Source organism: Dermochelys coriacea, chromosome 25 (assembly GCF_009764565.3).
Source record: "Dermochelys coriacea isolate rDerCor1 chromosome 25, rDerCor1.pri.v4, whole genome shotgun sequence".
In the NCBI taxonomy this organism is placed as follows: domain Eukaryota; kingdom Metazoa; phylum Chordata; order Testudines; family Dermochelyidae; genus Dermochelys; species Dermochelys coriacea.
The window spans coordinates 11,356,757-11,376,665 of NC_050092.1; the positions used below are offsets into that span (position 1 = coordinate 11,356,757).

Sequence of the window (19,909 nt, forward strand, 5' to 3'; positions counted from 1 at the left end):
GCACAGCTCCCTGGGAACTAGCCCTGGGCACCAGCCATCAACCACCTCATGGCCATGGGGCTGCCGATTCAGTGGCCAGCCTGTGAAATGCTAAGGGGTAGAGTTTCCAAGTCTAGCCTTCCTCCGGGGGTGGGCGGTGTAAACAGCCCTGGGGACGGGGCAATTCTGAGCACGTCACTGGGACCCCCGTACCCCTTTTGATCAGCACCCATATAGGGAGACCCCATTAGAGCCAGGCTGAAAAGGACACCCTGGAGCGGGACCGGAAAACACCCAGGGTGTGTGACCGCCAGGCAGGGCAGGGCAGGGTAGGGCAGGGCGGGTGGCGTCCTTACCACGCAGAGGCGCAGCGGGAAGGTGACGTGGTCGCGCCAGGCCACGCACAGCACGTAGGGCAGGTAGAAGGAGAAGTAGATGATGCCACCGCAGGCCGAGGCCAGGTTGGCACGGGAGAAGAAGGTGCTGATGAGGAAGCACTGGGCGATGGTGGCCACAGTGAAGGCGGTCAAGAAGAGGAAGACCACGCTGGGGTCGCTGTAGGGCAGGATGTCTCCCAGCTGCATTGGGCGGGGGGGACAGGTTAGAGCTGTGGCTGGCAGAGGCACCGTGATCTCTTGTTGCCCATCAGTCCCAACCCTCTCTGCCCTCCATTGCAGTGCCAGGCTCCCCCCCCCACTACACTCAGCACTGCTGTGGCCCGTCAACCCCAACCTGCAGCCCCCTCACTGCTACCCCAGCCCTGGGCTCCCCCATGCCCAGATCAGACAATGCTCCTCAAGCCTGACCTGCAGCCCCCTCCTGCTACCCCAGCCCTGGGCTCGCCCCTCCTCGACCAGCGCTGCCCCCCTCCCACCGGCGCTCTGCACACATACCTTGAGGACGAGAACAAGGAAGGAGGAGCTGACGAGGAAAGGGATGAAGCTGCTGATGAACCAGCTGAGCCAGAGGATGCCCCTGCTGAGCCCCATAATCTTCATGGTCTCCTTCAGCCGGGCTTCCTTCTCGTGCACCACCCCTTTGATGATCACAGCCACCGAATAGATCCAGGCCAGCGTCATGAAGAGCGGCAGCGAGCGATTCAAGACCCGCAGGAAACTGAGGGGATTCAAGACCCGCAGGAAACTGAGGGAGGGCGTGTGGAGCGGTGAGCAGACGTGTTAACCCTTGAACGCCGCGCCCCACTGGCACTGTGTGAAATGAGTTGGGGGGGGTCTCAGTGCAGTTCCCAGGCGCCCAGGAACATGGGAGACAATACCCCACCACGCTCCATGAGCCAGACACCACACAGGACACCACTGCGTCCCGGAGAGCCATGGCAAAGGGCAGGGAAACCTCAGCAAGGGACTGCAGAGGGAGGGGAATGAAATCATCTCCCTTCTTGGAAATGGAACAGAGATCAGCCTTGGCCAGCAGGAGGCGCTGCAGGGAAAGGGATGGAGGAATTGTGGGGGGGAATACACAGGGATATAGACCGTTCCCAGCCCAGTCAGCAGGGGGTGCGGCAGGGAAAGGGATGGAGGAATTGTGGGGGGGAATACACAGGGATATAGATCGTTCCCAGCCCAGTCAGCAGGGGGTGCGGCAGGGAAAGGGATGGAGGAATTGTGGGGGGGAATACACAGGGATATAGACCGTTCCCAGCCCAGTCAGCAGGGGGTGCGGCAGGGAAAGGGATGGAGGAATTGTGGGGGGGAATACACAGGGATATAGATCGTTCCCAGCCCAGTCAGCAGGGGGTGCGGCAGGGAAAGGGATGGAGGAATTGTGGGGGGGAATACACAGGGATATAGACTGTTCCCAGCCCAGTCAGCAGGGGGCGCTTCAGGAAATAGGCTGGAGGAGCGTAGGGGAATACACAGGGATACAGACTAATTCCTGCCCCAGTCACTAGGGGGCACTGTATGATATAGGGGCAGGGCATGGGGGGTAGATACACAGGAAAACAGACCCATTCCTGCCCCACCCAGCGGGGGCCCTGCAGAGTTCGTGACCAGAAGGGGGGCCTGATTTTATGCTGCTCCTGCTCTAGCCTGCAGGGGGGACAGACTGGATCCCGAGGCCACTCACACGTCATCCACGTAGCAGGGGTAGGGCATCTGCTGCAGGTAGATGCCAGTGCGGCTGGCGGCGCCGCTCAGGACCCGCGTGATGGCCCGTTCCACCAGGTCCTGCACGTAGACGAAGCCCCCCCAGACGTAGCGCAGGTCGCTGAAGGGATCGGCAGCTGGGCCCGGGTCCCAGAACCTGAGCGAGGGGAGAAAGCGTGAGCGGGGCAAAGCACCCCCCGCCGCCCCAGACATGGACCCCGCAGAGAGGGGATCTTGGTGGTGGTGGCAGCATTTCGAGAAGCCCCTCCCCCAGGCGCCCGCACCTGTCCTTGATCTTGTTGCTGCGGGTGACGTCGTCGATGTCCATGCGAATCTTGTAACGGACATGGGAGGGCAGCTCCCCGGGGGTGGCATTGTCGGGGGGCAGGAAGACCACGCCGGCCCAGAACTGGCGCCCCTCCAGCAGCTGCAGGGCCCGCGACACCAGCTGCTCTTCGGAGGCCCCCGCCTCCACCTTGTCCAGGGAGACGCACTGCGGGCAGGAGCGGGAGAGAGCAGGGCCCTGAGCGCGGGGAGGTCCAGAGGTGGGTAGCCAGGGGGACGGGGGGGTGTTACTCGCACACACCGCACCTCGATGAACTGCGACAGGGTGCCCACCACCTGGTCCACCTCTGCGTAGGCCTGGCGCCAGGTGTAGGTCTGGCCCCCTGGCACCCCCGCCAGGAACTCGCCCACGGTCGACGGGTCCCACGAAGTGCAGTTCAGGCGCTGCTCCACCAGGTAGGAGGTGGCAGGTGCCCGCAGCAGGCTCTGCCGGGGCAAAGGGACAGGGCTGCCTCGAGGGGAAGGGGGGGTGGCACAATCCCCCAGCCAGGACACAACCCCGCTACGGGGCCAGAGTGGGGCTGACCTCCTTTCCCCCCACCCCATTCCCTTCACTGCAGCCCCTCCCCTAGCCCCCCATCCCATTCCCTTTGACCCCTCCTACACTCCATGCCCATCCACCCACACCCCTCCCTCTAGGCCCCCACACCCATTACCCCCCGTCCCACCACTCCCTCCCCCTATACCAACTCCTCTGGCTCCCCCATTGCATGGCCCCCGGCTGGCGCAGACCAAGGGGGAACAGACCTGAAGGATCTGCATCTCCAGGCTGCTGTTGAAGAAGGCGTAGACCCGAGGCCCCAGCTCCTGCCAGGTGCCCCGCACCTCCCGCAACACGGCCAGCTCCTGGAACGTCCGGTTCACCTGGGCCGAGAGAAGCGAGGGGGTCGGCGAGACAGGCTGCTGGCCCGGCTGGGGGTCATGTCCCACTCCCTCCCCCACCCCTCACTCCCAGCCTGCCCCCGGCCCACCGCCCCTCCGGTGGAGTGGTTGGGAAGCCCATGGGACTCCAGCAGGGCCCACAGTCCAGGGGGGAGGAGATTCCCCAGGCACTGAGGGGGCCCCTTGGGTGCTCCGGGCTGACTCTGCATGGCTGGGGTTCGTCCCCCACCCCCTCCCCACCGCCCAGCTCCTTCACCTCGGCCATGATCCTTCGTGTGCTAGGGCTGGACGGGGCGTAGAGGATTTTGCCGATGAAGAGAGGTTTGATCCCCCGCCACAGGATCCGGGCCAGCGGGTTCGACTCCAGGCTCTGGATCAGCTCCTTGCAGTAGGGGCCTGCGTGGGAGCCGGGGGAAGGATCGAGAAAAATGGGTCACACTGCCCCCCCCATAAACCTGTATACTGGGAGGAGGGGGGAGCTCCTCTATGGATCTGCCCCTCCCACCCCCAATAAACCCACAGGCTGGGGAAAGGGGGATCCCCTCTAGAGAGCAGCCCCCTCCCACTCCCAATAAACCTGCTTGCTGGGCATGAAATCTCTCCTCCAGACCCGGCCCTGGCTCCCTGCTGTCCCCCACCGCCCCATCCCCACTGTGGTTGGCTAAGGCCCCTTCCCCTCGAATCTCCCTGGGCTGCAGCTTCCCCTGGGGCAGAGGATATACCCTTCAGTCACGCCCAGCTCTCCTCCACACCCCCGAGCTCCAGCCCCGCCAGGAAACCTCCCATCTAGGGCTGCCCGATCCCAGCCTGACCCGCCCTAGGAGCGGGGTCTCTGCCGCCCGCCAGCAGCTGCCTGCACAGTAGGGTGAGAGGCTGGGTGGCTTTAGGCACCTGCTCCTTTGGCTCGGCGCAGCCCGGGTTCAAATCCCATTTTTGCCCCAAGCTGGGTCAGTTCCACCCGCATGGGATCCTGCTGCTACATCCCCCCTCTCCAGCTCCCCTGCCCCGGCGGGGAGAGGCGGCTCCCCACTCACTCACTGGTGGCATTGTCCAGCAGGACGGCTCCCTGCTCTGAGCTGTTGCGGTTCAGAAAGGCCTTGATGTCGTTGTCCTCATACCAGTTGAGGGAGGGGATCTTGAGGTCACCCCCTTCCGGGTGCCCGCAGGCGATGCGGGACACAGCCTCGAAGGCGCCCTGCAGGGAGGAGCCGGCGTCCCGCCCCGACAGCACCTGCAGCTCCCGCCGGAACTCTGCAAAGCTGGTCATGGCGCCGACCTGGAGCAGGAGACACCAGGCCTCCAAACCAACACGGGCTGAGCGCTGGGCACGGTGGGCTGAGATTGCGGGACAGGTACACAGCCCCCAGGGTCCCCCCCTCCCCGGATCCCTGCCCAGACCTGCTGGCAGTGCCCTTTGCTCCCACTCTCTGGTCCTTCCCACTGCCTGGGGAAGAGGATGGAGACCAGCGTGATGCCTTCACTCATCCCACTGTGCCCATCCAGCTGGGGGCTCCCCTGTCACAACCCCTGAACCGCAAAGGAGCCTCTAGTGTAACGGGGGTGGGGGGGGATGGAGAGCTCGGGCCTGAAGTGGGAGGGGACTTCTTGGATTAACCTGGGGTAACATCCCTCCCCCTTCCCACTAGCGCCTAATGGACATTAACGCCATTGGCAGAGATGTGCCCCTTGGCCTGCCCGCAGCCCGAAGAGGCCCTGAGCAGGGAGCACACGGGGGACCATCCCTGTGGGGCTGGGCAAAGCAGGGCCTGGGAAACCGGCAATAACAGGGAGGGGAAAGGATCATGTCCCGCAGGGATCCCTCCTGCGTCCATATCTTTGGCATCGTGAGAGACAATCCCTGCCATAGACAGTTTACGATCTCAACAACCAAAGGGCACGAGGAGAAACTGAGGCACACAGCAGGGCAATGACTCGCCTGGGGTCACTGGCAGGGTCAGTGGCAGCACCCAGGTCTCCCAAGTCCCAGCCACTAGACCACGCTGTCTCCCTAGTAACAATGCTCTTGCAAGGTCTGGGTGAAAGCAAGGACAGGATCCAGAAAAGAGATCTGAAGCTCAGCTCCGCCCCAAAGCCACTTTCCCCACCCTCGGCACCAATATCCCAGCCAGGCTCTTTACCAAGAGGCTTCTGAGGGTTTACAGCTAGAGAATTTAGCTGTTTTAGGAGAGCTCTGGATAAGAAAGGCACCCCACATCTATATCTCTGCTCAGCTGTCACCAGAGAGGATTAGGGGTCACGCCAGCACTGCCTGGGTCCAGGTCCCATCCTTCCCTGATCGCTGGGTACTCACAGCTAGGGCCATCATGCATGCAACAGAGACCCTGGGTGCTCCGTGCTCGGGTACCGGTACCCGCTGCAGGGGGCACCTGGGAGCAGTCACCCAGAGGCAGTTGTAGCTTTGGTGCAGAGATGGGGGGGAATGATGGGGGCAGTGGAGTGGGGGTGGGAGGTGGTGGTGAGGTTTGTGCCCCATTGGTACTCTGTGACATGAGCTGGTGGGTCTTAGCACAGTTCCCGGGCGCCCACACCAATACAGCTGGCTCAAACAGGCCCCTTTGTTGGGAGACCACGTTTTGACTGGCACAAGGAGACTGAACTGCCATTAGAGGGGAGGTCCCTCTGGTTTGGGGCAGATCAAATAGGCACCAAAGCCCCGGCTGTACCCACTGCCTAATCACCTAAACATTGGAAGGGTGGATGAAAAAGGTTTTTTTCTACCACAAAGAACATTTTCATTTCAGCCAAAACGTTCCCCCCCTCCCCCGCCACAAAATCCCCCAATTGTTCAGTTCCCAAAACTGGAATAATTTGCTACGGATGGGTTTTTTTTTTTGTAAGGGTTCCCCCTTCCTTTCCCCACCTCTCTTCTCCAGTGGGGAGGGAGGGGGGAAAAAAAGAGAGGAAAGGGGGAAAGCCACCATGATGTTCAAGTTTTGTTTCGTTCACAGACATGAGTGGGTGGAAAAGAGCAGAGAGATTTTCCCAACAGCTCCACCGGGCTTGGAGATTCCTGGGATCTGCGTGCCGGGGGAGACTCCTTGTCTGGCTGGCGTCGCACAAGAAGCTGGCAGGGGGCCCAGCAGTGGGAACGTGGAAGCCTGGCTGGTGCACTGAGCTGCACAGCGCTGGGCTAATAAGAAGTTCAGGAAGTCTCTCCCGCTTTCCACCCTAGCGGGCCACCTAACCATGATCAGCGGATGACAGGCTCCTATGCTTTGAACGCTGTCTGTGGAGGGGAGACCTATCATTGGTCACAAGCGTTGCTGCATGGCGCCAGGGGAGGAGTCTGCCTATAGAAACGCTGACCGGGGTGTCGTCCCCCAAACCTCAGGCCCTGGGTCTCAGCGGGGCTATAGGGCAGGGGAGGTGCTGGGAGCGGTGCAGACCTGGGGCCAGCAGGGATTCCATTACCTCCTTCGCAAGCGTCTCAGCGCCCTGGAGGAAAGTGACCAGGGTCTCCACGGCACTCACCACGTCGTCCGATTTGGAGCTCAGCTGCTCCTGTGAGAGGGCAGAAGAGTCAGACCCCCTAAGGGGCTCCTGACAGCTCAGCTAGACAGCTCACTGGGGCTGCAGGGGGCTATGGGCCTGGGTGGCCCCATCTCAGACACGATCCCCCAGCCTAAGCCAGGGGCAGATCTAGCTCCATAATGGGGAGAGGATGAACCAGCCAGGTGGCACAGGGATGGAGCCCCCATCACACACCCCTGATCCCCGCCCCAGGGCATGAACTTCAGTGCTGAGAGCCAGCTCCTTCCACAGCCACCTGGAACCCTGCTCCGGACGCACCCAGAGCACCTAGCCCCGCTCCCACTCAAGTTCCCATTGGCTCCCAGGGGCAGGTGTGGAGCAGACAGGGGGTCCCTTCTCCAGACAGTTTGGAGACATCTGCCGATAGAAGCCCCAGCCCCACGACTCCAGCAGCCCCCCCAGCCCCCTACCGCCAAGACTTGGGAGAAATCCGCTTGCGAGAGGAAGCTGCGCTCCATGGCCTGGAGGGTGGGCGCTGGCAGAGCACAGAGCCGCCCCTGCAGGCGCTCCGCAGAGCTTGCCTCCACTGCCACCAGGAACTCCGCCAGCATGGAGGCGTTGCAGACGATGTCCTTCAACGGCATGCCGGTGGCGGCAAGGGAGAGCTGCAGAGGGAGATGAGAGCACCCCGGTAGCCCGAGAAGCAGTGGACAGCCCTCCCAGTCAGACGTCCCCGTGGGGGCCTGCAGCCATCCTCAGCTTCAGTCCGGCCGCGCAGCCGGCGGGGACCACAGGCTCCAGAGTGCCATCTTCTGTCCTGACCTGGGCAGCCTGCGGACCACTGCGACAGGCTGTCTCCTAGCTCCAGCCTCCAGCAACAGCAGCCCAGCACATGAGGCTGTTTGGGCAGAGACTGGGGAAGGCAGGCCAGGCTTGTGGTCACCACAACAGCCTGGGAGAGCGGGGTTTGTTTTCCAGCACTGCCACAGATTCCCTGGGTGACCTTGGGCTCATCACCTAACCTCCCTGTTCCCCTTCTGTAAAGTGGGGACAACAATCCCTCCTTTGTCTGTTTACACTGTGAGCCCCCCTCCCATTGTCATGATACATACCCCAAAGGTGGATGGGATATATCACTAGAAAACCAATAACTCACTGATCATTAACATTCTGCCATGATGTCTAGACGGTAAACCCACAAAGGACTTTAAATAGATTTGTGCTGGACAGGGGTGCTTAACCTGTATTGGGCCACACCTGCTCCTGACAAAGGAATGTGGTTCCATCTGCTTGACTGCGTCTCCAATGTCAATTAAGCCAGGGGAGACCAAAGACAAAGATGAGCCCGGTTTGCAAGTTGGGGCAGACGGACACTTAGTCTCACTGGGGGATGGAGACAGTACCCGCAGGAAGCCGCCTTCCTGCCTCTTGAAGCAGGGTCAACGAACTTTGGGACGCTATTAGCGGAGCAAACAAGCCCCTTTGGTCTCCTTCACCGGAGGAGACAGGCACATTGAGACCTGTGAAGGGATCTGGCCAGCCAAGCTGGAGAAGAGACGTGGTGAGAAACACAGCTTGGAACAAGAGACTCTCGTTCGTGACATCAGGTTTTAGTCTTTGCAGCGTGTTGCTACTTTTATTTGCTCATCACCCTTCCTATCTTTATTCCTTACTCTTGGTAACACTTAACACTACGACTTTTTGCTTAATAGGACTTATTTTACTTCCACTATAAGCCGATTCAGTGCTTTGATTACAACAAAGGGTTTGTTAGCCCCAGTTAAGGTAGCACACAATGGGGTATTGTCTCCTTAAGGGAGCAGCGCCCTGAATGACTTCTGGAAGTGTGCAGCGATACAGCGGGGCAGACGGCTGGGGGACAACTCGGGACTGGCTTGGTGTTGGTGTCGCACTGCAAGGGGGAAGGTTGGTGAACACCGGGGTGAGGTTACTGTGCTGTACGGCGGCTGGTGGAACCAGAACAGAAGTGCCCCGGATTACCGGGGAGACGGTGCCACAATCCCTTGCTGGTCTGGGTCGAACCCCAAAGCGTCACAGAGCTTGAGGACTTCTGCCCCCAAGTGCACCTACAGCACCTGGCACAAGGGCTCTGATCTCAGTTGGGGCACTTAGGTCCCACTGTAAATACAAACAACAACCGGGCTTCCCCACCCCTAAGAACTCACTGCTGGGGCTTACTTTTTTGGGGGGCCCAAAGGTGGGGCCTGGGTTCTCGTACTGCACAATGTATCTGACACCCCCGCCCCCCAGCACCAGCCTTCTCTCTGTCCCTCCTCACTCCTGGGGCAAGAACCTTCTGCTCCGCATCCTCCCGCATCCAGAACAACCTCCTGGTGCGTCTCTGCGTCACGCTCCCCACTCTGCTGAAGCCGTCTCTCCCTGCTTCCTGCTCTCAATCCCTCCCCCGCCGCCCTGACGTTACTGGACTCTGCAAAGTGCTGACAGCCGGGACCCGTACACCAACTGCCACTGGCTGGCTCCCAAGCGGGCACATGGGTAATGGAGGACCTGGCCCTGCAACACACCCACAGACAGGAGGGTAGGGTTCTTAGCCCCTTGCCCCTATAACGGACCCCGGGATCAGCCCTACTCACGATGCGCAGGTCCAACCGAGCTCCCAGCAGCTCCTCCACCAGGGCAGGGGGGAGGGAGATGTTGGTCTGGAGGAAGTGGGAAAAGGTCTCACCCTCTTTCAGGTAGTCCTTGACCGGCCTGGCTGGTGACACATGGAGAAAAGGACAGGGGTGAGGCCAAGCCAGGAGAGGGGCAACAGGAATGAGAAAGCAGCAGCAATGAGGCTGGAAAATTCATTGGCAAAGAACCAGAGTCATTCAGCTAACTGCAGCGCCACGAACCAGGAGTTATGCCCCCAGAAGTCCTCGCAACATATGCCACTAAGTGCAGCCCCAGTGTGGACACAATTGAGTGTAGCTGCTAACACCCACATGCCAATTGCCCAAATCACCTTTGCAGTGAAGACATACCTACAGGCCCGGATCCTGCAAGGTGCTGTGAGAGGAGCCCTGTTGGTGTAAACCTAAAAGGGGGGGGGTCATAATTCAGGAGCCCAACCGCTGATTCACTTCAAGTTTTGCACCACAGTCCCCCATCAGGCCTGGATCAAAGTTAAAATGCCTGGGAGTCACAGCGGACTATCGGCTCAACCCCTCCTTGCAGTCCTGGCTGGAGGCCTTACCCATCCATGGAGCTCCGCTCCCCCAGAGCCGGCGCAGGGCAGGCAGGAGCTGGCCAAAGCTGCTCAGGGTCTGCTTGCTGTTGGTATGGAGCAGCACCTTCCGGGCATCAGCAAACAGACGAGAGATGCTGCAGGGACAGAGAGACAAGGAACTGAGACAAAGTATCACTTAGCATCTGCTCCGCTCTGAGAACGGATTGCTCCCTTCACGCCTCTGGGAAGAGCTAGGAATCTACCTGGGACAGGGGAGGCAGCCTGTGAGTTCGCTCCCCTGCCCAAATGCAGTCTGGAGACCCCCACACCATGCTCCTTTTTGGACCACACACTTGGCTCAAAAGGACTACATGTCCCAGCATGCCTCCTCCAGGCAAAAGAGTACTCTCCTCCAGAAGCACTGCATACTGGGAGTTATCCTCACCTCCAGCTGCACCTCCACCTGCTTGAAAGTATCAGCAGCATTGTATGCTGAGAATTATGGATCACACTTCTATGTGCTTGAAACAATAAGGAGCATTGTATGCTGGGAGCTGTAGTTTCCACAGGATACACCTGCGCTTGGCTTAAGGTGGAGCACTACATGGCTGCAATCTCTCCAGGTGTTTAGGGAAGGGCAGCTAGAATTGTCTACATTGAATGGGCGGTATCCCTTGGGCTGGCAACAAGTTGCCAGCTGGGGGGCGGGTGGGGAGAAGGGATGTCTCAGCTGAGCAAAGCGTGGGTGGTTCCAGGTTCCCAACCCAACCAGCATGGGTGCGATGGGGGGGCCAGCTCCCATCGCGCGGGGGTATATCAAGGCCACACCGTGTGTAGCAACAGATTGCCTGGCAACAAGCCAAGGCAGCCGCCCATACTCCCCTGGCGTAATGCCAGAAGCCAGAGCAAGTGAGACAGCGACTCACATGGACTGGTTGAAGTTCCCCACCACGCCGGGCGTCTCACCGGCCGTCGGGTACTGGAAGCAGGGATTGTTCACGTTACAGATCATGCCCTGAATCCACGACAGCGTCCCAGCTGAGGGCAAGGCCTTGTTGGGGAAGTGACCTGCAGAGAGAGGGAGAGAGCCCAGAAGGAGCTAGAAGGCCGCAGAGGAAGGTCAGATGCAACCTGAATGTCAGCTGTGGTTCTACATAAGGGCTGCTGGGCAGAGACCCTGGCATCTCCTCTCGCCGCCCCTCTGGGGCAGACGTTAGCACCTAGGAAAGCAAAAAGCCAACAGCACTGGACACTGCTAAGACCACAGATGCATACATCTCCTCCGTACTGCTCTGCAAACCCACCCCCTCGCCCCAGCCACAGAAGCCCCCTCTCAGTCTAGAGCAGAGCAGGCCCTGCTTGTCGTGCTAAACTGTGAGATGCCCGCTGTGGGGCAGACCACCCAATCCCTGGCACAGGGTGAATTTCATCCCCTGGTGCACAGAGAAGCCCCTCCCCTAACCCTGGTGCTGGGCCACAGGTAGCCGAGGACCGGGGAAGGGCATTACGAGAACTGGTTTGAAACCGGTTTGGACTCTCTCGGTTCGCCAGCTGGGTCTCCACCTCAGAGGGCAGGGGGCAGCACTTACATTGACGCTGCTCAAAAGGCGGGTGCGACTGCCGCACCGAGATCAAGATGAAGAAGAGGAAGAGGGGCCACAGAAGCTCAATGGTGAGTTGGATCTGGAGAAAGACAGAGATGGGCCTGGACAGTCGGACGATTCACATGGAACCCACAGGGGCAGCAACAAGAGCAGAGGGGACCAGCCTGGTCAGCCCACTCCGCAGTGAGCCACACGGATGTGGAGTGAACAACTTGGGGATCGTCCTGAGCACAAGGGGAGGCGAGTTCCCATATCTCCTCTCAGGGATCTCGCCCGGATGGATGGCTTTTTAGGATGAGTGGTGAGCCTTCCCCCCCTCGCCCCCCGATCTCTCACCCCCACCATCAGACCCACCCAGGCACCTGGGCCCCGGCCACCCTGCTCACATGGGTAAGTCCAGGAGCTGCTGTGATATTAGAAGGCAGCTTTCCCTCCTCTGGATCCAGGGAAATTTAGGAGATGGGGAGCAAAGTTCCCTCTAATTTTTGATAGGCAAAAAATTTCTAAAATCTAAATCTAATTTCTTCTGTGCAAAATTTTGTGCTTCTGTGTAAATTTTTGTGCGCACGGTGTTTCACCATGTGCGCAGGGTTTAGGATCTGTGTGCATGCGCACACGTGCACAGCTTAGAGGGAACAGTGATGGGGAGGGGTGTGTGCAGATAGAAGGGCAATGAGAGGAGGAAGGCCGATGGCGGGAGGAGAAGAGGGATCCCCTTGGAAATGAAGGGGAGGAACCCAGCTGTTTTCCATCTAAGCTCACTCAGGCCCCATAAACAGTGGCTCAATCCCACCAATCTCCACCCGGGGCTGCTCTTGAGCTGACGAGCTTCCCCCTTTCAACCTGCAGCTTGTGCCCAGTGGGATTTAGGGCTCTGGTCCCTGGCTGCAAATTCCTTCTGAGCCAACTCACCTTCTGCCTGCGCCGATAGGTGAAGTTCTTCCACAGCAGCAGCCCCAGCTGGGTTCCAAACCCCATGGTGCAGATGGAGGCAGGGCTGCCCCCACCATGCTAACACTGCCGGCTCTCTTGTCAATGCTGGGGAACAAAAATCAGTGGAGAATTGACTTAAATGCAAGTAAGATGCTTCTGGTCCAACAAGAATTACTGAGGCATTTATCGCCACACCTGCCTCATCCTCTCCCTGCAGGACAAACTATGGGGAACAGTAAGAACTTTGGACAGCGGTAGCCTCTCCCAGCAGGGGGTGCTATAGGGTATGGGGCAGGACTGCTGGCAGTGGAGGGACCTCCTGGGTAACCCCTTCTCCGGCTCTACCAACTGGGGGCGCCGGGGAGAACAGGCGCCCGTTTCAGTCCCAGCAGGGGGCGCTGCGGAGACTGGAGCAGGAACGCTGGCGGCGGGGATTGCGCAGAGGCACCCCAGGTCGAACCTGCCTGAGCCAGCTCCATCATCCTGCTCTCCCCTGCTGCCATGACCCAGCTCTGCCTACCCACCGCCGGATCTCTGGCCCCCGCTCTCCCACCCCGGCCCCCAGGGCACACTGAACTTGTATGGGAGCTTTGGAGAACAAAGGCTGCATCTTTTACAGAGGGGAGGAGGTTGCTGGGGCAACGGCTCAGAGACTCCAAGTCACCATTCAGTAACAAAGCGGCCTGGAAGCTAATTGGTAAAGTGACCCTCTGGCGTGAGAACCCTGCCCACGGGCCCTGGCATGCCGTCCGCCGGGCTCCCACCCTCCCCGGAGTGGCTCTGTTCGCAGCCCAGCAGAACAGACAGCACCAGAACAACTCCCCTGCCACTCCTTCGGGGCCTTCCGGGAGATGCCCAGGGCAGGAGCACCCGGCTGGCCACCAGACCTGATCCCCCCATTCCCTGACACACACACACCCCACCGCTGCACCTGGGGACGTGGGCAGCTGGGAGCCCGCATGCCCAGCCAAGGGAGAAAAGAACCAGCCGGTTTTAAAAGAATGACTTTAAAGCAAACGAAGCATCAGCTCAGCAGCAAGACGGGGCGGGGGGGGGCAAGGTTTCGGGGCTATCAGGCGCCTAGTGACATGGACCCCACCACCCGACATAGGGCAAGAATTGTAACATAGGGAGGATCTATCTCCACAGGGAGCCCAAAGCTGAGGCATCTCTGCAGCCAGTCACAAGGCGCTGCAGGGGTCAAGTCTCCCACGCTCCATATGCACCTGGCTGGCCCTGGCAGCCTGGGGATTTGCAGCTTGGCCCCGGCTGGACTGGAGCAGGGCTCTAAGCTGAAAAGAGATGGGAGGAAATGGCCCCAGCTGATCTGCTTCATCAGGGTTACATTAGTGTCCGTTTCACAATAGGGCCCCCAGCTCTGATCAAGCCGCACTGCGCTAGGTGCTGCACAGACAGGACTCCAGAGACAGGCCCAGAGATCTCGCTGTCCAGGGTTGTGACGAGATGCCCCAGGCGCTGAAGCAGACCAACAGGACAGAGGAGGGAAGATAACAGGGAGCCCAGCAAGGTTTTACACAATAAGCAGCGGGCTCCGTCCCCTGCAGGGCTGACGCAGCTGGTGAAGGCAGAGCTTCTTGGAGAGAGAATTTGGAATCTGCAAATGCCACTGTCCACAGGCAAGATGGTTCAGTGCCTGGACCCTCGCAAGCTACTGCATTATCTTCAGACTGGCCCAGGGACAAAGGGCGGCCAGCCAGGAATGGACGCCCCAACACTAAGCAAGCAAAGATCCCAGCTGGGTCGTGCCAACCAGGCCAAGTGCACTGCCACAGGGTCACAAAGCCGGGTGCCCTGGGCAGAGCTCTAGAACCTGCCCTGGTCTCAGCAACAAGGATGAGTGGTCAGAGCATTTCCCAGGCACCTTCCCCCACACCCCAGCTGACAACCGCCCTGCAACTTTCCAAGGCAACACACTAACTGGACAGGAAGCCAGAGAGAACAGACAGAGCTTGTCCTCCCCCAGAACATTGGCAAATCCCGTCCCACAGCCCAAGGATCCTCGCTGCAGAGCCGATCTCAGCTGCGAAGCCTTAAAACGGGATCATCCCTCTGCTAAACCAGCTGAACATACCCAAGTCCTGAAGCAACTGTCCAGGGACCATGCTTAGTGTGGGCCTAGCCAGGCTGTGGCATTATATCACAGGGATAGACCTACCCTGACAACATGTAGCTGGAAGTCCAAGGGCTAGTGAAGGCAAATCATCGGCACAAACCCAGGCTGGTTTCATCTCTGCTGATGCTGCTCTCACGTCTGATGCTGCTCAGCTTCATTGCCAAGAGGTTAGACAGAGGAGACGCTGTGTAGGCACAAACCAGCTTCCAAATCCTGCCCCCACACATGCAGCCCCCACATCTCAACCCTGACCCGGAGGAACCAGAACTAGTGGCTAAGAGGGACGTTCAAGCTCCTTGGGCTGTTCCGTCTCTCCTGAACACCCAGCAAGGTGAGCTCTTTCAAAACTGGCCCAACGAGAAACAACTGCGGACGCGCCAGCCCGTAACACCTCTCAGACACACAAAGCTCCCAGCCGGTGCAGACAGACTTAGTCCGTTGAGCTGATTTTCTCGGAGATTATTCCGGCTGAGTCAGCAGAAAAGTTTATTCAGTCAGCAACTCACCCTGCCCCCTGCGCTTTGGGGAGGAATAAAATGAACCAATGACATTCCACAGAAGTGTACTAAAAACCCCAACTATTGGACATTTAATTTCTCACTGAAATCAATGAAAAGATGCCCATTGAAATCAATGGCGTTGGGAGCAAGCCCTTCATAATATTTTCATGATTATTATTTATATTATTGTAGTACCTGGACTGAGATCCCCTTGTGATAGGCACTGTACAACAAACAGAACAAAAACATAGCCCCTGCCCTACATTATCTATAGCATCTTGCATCCCTAAAGATCTTTCTCAGACTATGCTCCGTAATGCTATCTCCAAGCGCCTTGCAAAGTAAACCAAGGCACTTTGTGCAGAGTGATAATTTCATCCACCATTAAAATGTAGTCACTTCTGGGGTGGAAGTCAGCAGACCACAACAACAGTTAAGATCAGGAAGTAAAGTGCAGCATTACATTAAAACTGTAAGACGGATTTCTTAGAGGGCCAGGAGACAGGCAGAATTTGTAGCTGAATTTGACCAGGACACACAGTCATCTATACAGAGCCATAAAAGAAAACCAACTCCTTTCTGAGTATTTGAAGGATTCCCATCTGCAGGTTAAAGCAAGGGAACAGGGGTTAGAGGAGATGACCCTTGCGGTCCCTGTGATTGGATCTGGTTCATTTCACCCCAGGGCCAGTCAATTTCAACATCACAAGGGTTTTGTAACCAAAGCAGCTGCAAACTCACCTCTCTCCTCCCCCATCAGAAAAATGTCAACACGTCCATCCAACTCCAATCACTACATGGGCAAAGTTGGAGCCTGGTCAGTATCCAAGTGACTGCTGGTTTCACAGTCAAGTTTTTTCCCCCCACCTCTCGGTTCTGAGCAACTCCCCATTCCTAGCTCAGAATTCGCTTCAGGGATGGGGTCAGTCTGGAACTCAGCCAGTGCTCCCCATGCTGAGCAACAGGGCAGGCAACCCGCAGTGCCCTGCTGCTGGGGCTTACTCTGCTGCTCCCCCTTGCCCACAGGGATAAGCAGGTCCCACAGCAAGGCAGGATTATGATGTTGCCAGGAAATCCTAAGCACATTGCAGAGCTTGACATCAGCGGCACTAAGGCAGGGGCCAGGCTGAAGGATTTCCCTGTCCAGGGCACAGGGCATTCCAATCGAGCTTTGCACTCCCACCTTCCCCATCCCCTCATTTTACAGATGGAGAAACTGAGGCCCAGAGAGGGGAATGATTTGGCCAAGGAGCACAGTGAGGGAACAGTAGAGCAGACAATGGAGGCCAGGAGACTGGATTCCCATTCCAATGCCCTGTCCACCAGGATGCCATGCAACATGCAGCACACAGGTGAGCCCTCGGGTGATGGGGCTTGGAGGGAAAGAATTCTCTGACATACACACGCCCATGCCCACCCCCACTAGGAATCAGGCTGATCCATCCACCAGGGCCTTGATGTTACTTAGGGCCCTTGTGAATCACAATGGTCAGACCAATACCCAGTGTCATTCAGTGCTGAAATGCCCAGCAAATACAGCTGCTCTGAGTGACCCGTACTGATCTCCTAAGCCCTTGCAGGCCAGTTCTGCATCACTCATGTTGCAGCAAGGAAGGAAATGATGGGGCGTTGGTTTGCTTGATTTCAACACCTGATATTTCCAAGGTTAAAAACCAGCAGAATTTTAAGAGAGAAAAAGCTTTCAGGCCCACTTTACACATCACACAGCAGTAAAATATACAAGGCCATTTAAACACAATCCATTACTTTATTATTCTTTATAGTCCAATAATGCCCAGCAATACCAACTGAGGTCAGGACCCCACAGGTGCTGCAAACACAGTAAGAGGCAGTCCCCTCTCTACCCAAGGAGCTCACAGTCTACACAGACCAGACGGACAAAGGATGGGAGGGGAATGTGATTTTCCCCAAGGTCACCCAGCAGATCAGTGGCAGAGCTGGAAAACACAGCCCAGGTCTCCAGTTTCTAGCATTGCTAGCCCCAAATGTTCAACGATCATGAGGCAGGCCCAAATAACTCTTAGAATTGGTTTAAAAATCAGAATATAGACGTAGATATAAATATAAACATTGGGTTCTTTTCATTTGTCTTCTGTTTTCTGAGCCTGTAAGCTGTACTTGGGTCACATTTTCAAGCTTTTCTCTGCAGCCATGAGTAGAAACTTACTTAAACATTTTTTTTCCCCATCTTTTCATATAACCACCGGATTCCATGTCTGGGACTTTAATTAAAACATCAGTCATCACAAGAGTTGGCAACACTGCAATTCCCAGTCAAGCTGACATAAGCCCTTGATATACTGTATTGATGGTTTGCTCCTTGGTCATTAGCCTACACTCACATGCAAATACTTTATATCAACCTACCCTACAAAACACCTACCCTGACACCTGCATGCCAAAAACAAATGAAAAATCAAGTCACTTTTCTGGTAGCAGGTTATCAAAATGGTAGCCATGGGAAAAGCTGAAGTGTCATGAAAGAGCCACCCAGAACTGTGAAAAGAAAAGGAGTACTTGTGGCACCTTAGAGACTAACAAATAAATTAGTTAGTCTCTAAGGTGCCACAAGTGCTCCTTTTCTTTTTGTGGATACAGACTAACACAGCTGCTACTCTGAAACCAGAACCGTGAGAGCATTTGAACCAACCCAAATGTCAAAACAGTAGTAACAGGAACCATATTAGGATGGGCTGCCTCTGATGCACAAATCTCTCCACCCCAACCACCAAGGGGACCGTAACCACACTGAAATCAACCTGCAACTATTTATATTTAGACAGGAGGAAAAACTCTCTTTCACAATCAGTCTCAGAGAAAAGCCCAGGAGTACAGGATGCTCAATGCAGGATTTTCATACAAATGGGTTATTTCTTCCTGATGATTAAAAACCTAGCCAAGAAAGCTCTGATCAGGTCTGTACACGCTGCCCCCCAGAAGTGCCAATTACACAGCAAAGCACTGGAGCATCACTGGCGCAGCTACCCTGATGTAATCAGAACCCCCTCCAGCCCCGGTCACCCTGCACCTCCCGCTGCCATTGATCCCAGGGCAAACCCATGACCATTCCCATTCAGTCACATTTGCACTGGTGTAAACAGCTGCACAAAGCACAGGCAATGGGGACCCAGGGCCCCAGCATGCGGGGAGCAGCTTTCCGTGGAATAGTAACCAACTAGCATTCCCCACTCCCTGGGTTCTCCAGTGTCTTTTCATTAGGTTTCTCTTGCACGCTGGCAGCGGTATGATCTTCATTCATCACTTCTCCAGCTTTACACAGATAAACTAGTGCCAGATAAAAGCCAGCCATCCACTGCGACCTCCTTCCCTGCATACGCTGGAAGTGACTCCAGGGATTTTATAAACCCTGGGATGCAGCGAGCTGATTCCCTGAGATGTCTGCTGAGAACTGGCTTCGATTCCACCACAGCTGCATATCAAGTTCAGCTGAGCCCCCAGAGAATCAGGGATTGCAAGCCCAGGCCTTCAAAGACTCCAGGATGCCGCTGGCTAGCGTCCAAGCCCTGGCACTGCAGAGGCTAGGAAGGAAGGAAGCAATCGCACCCCAAATGAGAGAGAGGAGGAAACAGGGGGGAGCACTTGAGAGAGGGTGGGTTGCAGGCTCTCTGCTCCCCCTGACGTGGGAAAGAGACGCTGCCTTCTGCCTTGGGCTCAGGACAGGGAGCAGGAGAAGCCCTGCCCAGGATGCAAAAGCAACAGAGCCAGCAGCTGCTACCCCTAGGCCCACCTGCAACTCCCTCTGTGACCTATGAGGGCCTGAGATGGATCCTGCTGCACTGGGACCCCCAGGACCCCACTTGTCTCTAGAACCCAGCCCTCCCAGAGCCCCCTGCCCTCCTTCCCTAGCTCTAGAACCCCACCCCCTCCCGAGCCCCACTCCCCCCCGCCCTAGCTCTAGAACCCCGCCTCCCCGAGCCCCCCGTACCTGCTCACTCCATAGCCAGCGCGGCCCCTTTAAGGGAAGCCCCCGGCCCCTCTCTGGCAGGCTCAGCGCTCCGCCAGCCCCGCCTCCGGGCCGCCAGCGTTCGGCTTTGGAACGCCCCCGCCCCACGGCTCCAAAGCGGCCGCGTGCGGCCCGAGGGGCGGGGGTTCGTGCCGGTCGGTGACGTCACACATTTCCTTAAAGGGCCCGTTGCTGCTCAGAAGGATGAAGGAGCCGGAACGGGCTGCAGACAGCGCAGGCTGGATTTGAACGGCCCCTTCCCCCCCCACCACACACGGCCGGTCAAATGCAGAGCGGGGCTCCGGCCTTTTGCAGAGGCACCTTCCCCAAGCCCAGCTCCAGGGCTGCCCATTAGGGGTGCTAAGGAATATTTTGGGGGGCCTCCCCCCAACACTAATTAATAGGGGGCCCCTGCTCAGGGCCCTAAGCAATGGCTTAGTTATGCCTAGGGGGGACGCCGCGGGGCGCAACCCCCTCACTCCACCATGCTTGTGTGCAGCCCCCCTCCCCCTGTGAGGCCAAGTTTTCAGAGACTCCGAGTTCACACAAGCAAAACTCCACCCGTGCATGGGGAGTTTGGCAGTTGTAGGGCTTCCACAGTGCCCCACGCTGGAGGCTTCACCTCAACAAACACACACCCCACACTTCTCCTCCTCCACTACAGCAAGCCAGTGACTGAAAGCACAGGACTTTCTACTGCAAAAGGCAGTCTTGCAAGCTGAGACCCACCTACTACAGGAAGCAATGAGGTTGGCAA

General features: G+C 57.6%; 1 protein-coding gene across 8 annotated transcripts in view; it reads right to left on the bottom strand.

Annotated features, from left to right (window-relative positions):
- ABCA7 (ATP binding cassette subfamily A member 7) overlaps positions 1–19,254 on the bottom strand; it is a 45,215-nt gene extending 25,961 nt beyond the window's left edge. For 2 of the 8 annotated variants that reach the window (XR_006276991.1, XM_043502609.1), the window contains exons 1-16: positions 14,710–15,063; positions 12,513–12,638; positions 11,586–11,679; positions 10,923–11,064; positions 10,024–10,151; positions 9,422–9,543; positions 7,277–7,471; positions 6,747–6,836; positions 4,353–4,590; positions 3,571–3,710; positions 3,180–3,296; positions 2,679–2,858; positions 2,372–2,580; positions 2,068–2,244; positions 873–1,095; positions 336–557 (exon numbers count right to left, since the gene is read on the bottom strand). Coding sequence is in view for 7 of the 8 variants with exons in the window: in XM_043502609.1 (XP_043358544.1) it covers positions 336–557; positions 873–1,095; positions 2,068–2,244; positions 2,372–2,580; positions 2,679–2,858; positions 3,180–3,296; positions 3,571–3,710; positions 4,353–4,590; positions 6,747–6,836; positions 7,277–7,471; positions 9,422–9,543; positions 10,024–10,151; positions 10,923–11,064; positions 11,586–11,679; positions 12,513–12,578 (2,343 nt within the window). In the remaining variant the exon portion in view is untranslated. Of the gene's footprint in view, positions 1–335; positions 558–872; positions 1,096–2,067; positions 2,245–2,371; positions 2,581–2,678; positions 2,859–3,179; positions 3,297–3,570; positions 3,711–4,352; positions 4,591–6,746; positions 6,837–7,276; positions 7,472–9,421; positions 9,544–10,023; positions 10,152–10,922; positions 11,065–11,585; positions 11,680–12,512; positions 12,639–14,709; positions 15,064–15,908; positions 16,132–19,134 lie in introns of those variants that run through there. The other 6 variants (XM_043502605.1, XM_043502604.1, XM_043502608.1 and 3 more) reach the window with 4 other exon arrangements.
- Positions 19,255–19,909: the final 655 nt, after the last annotated feature.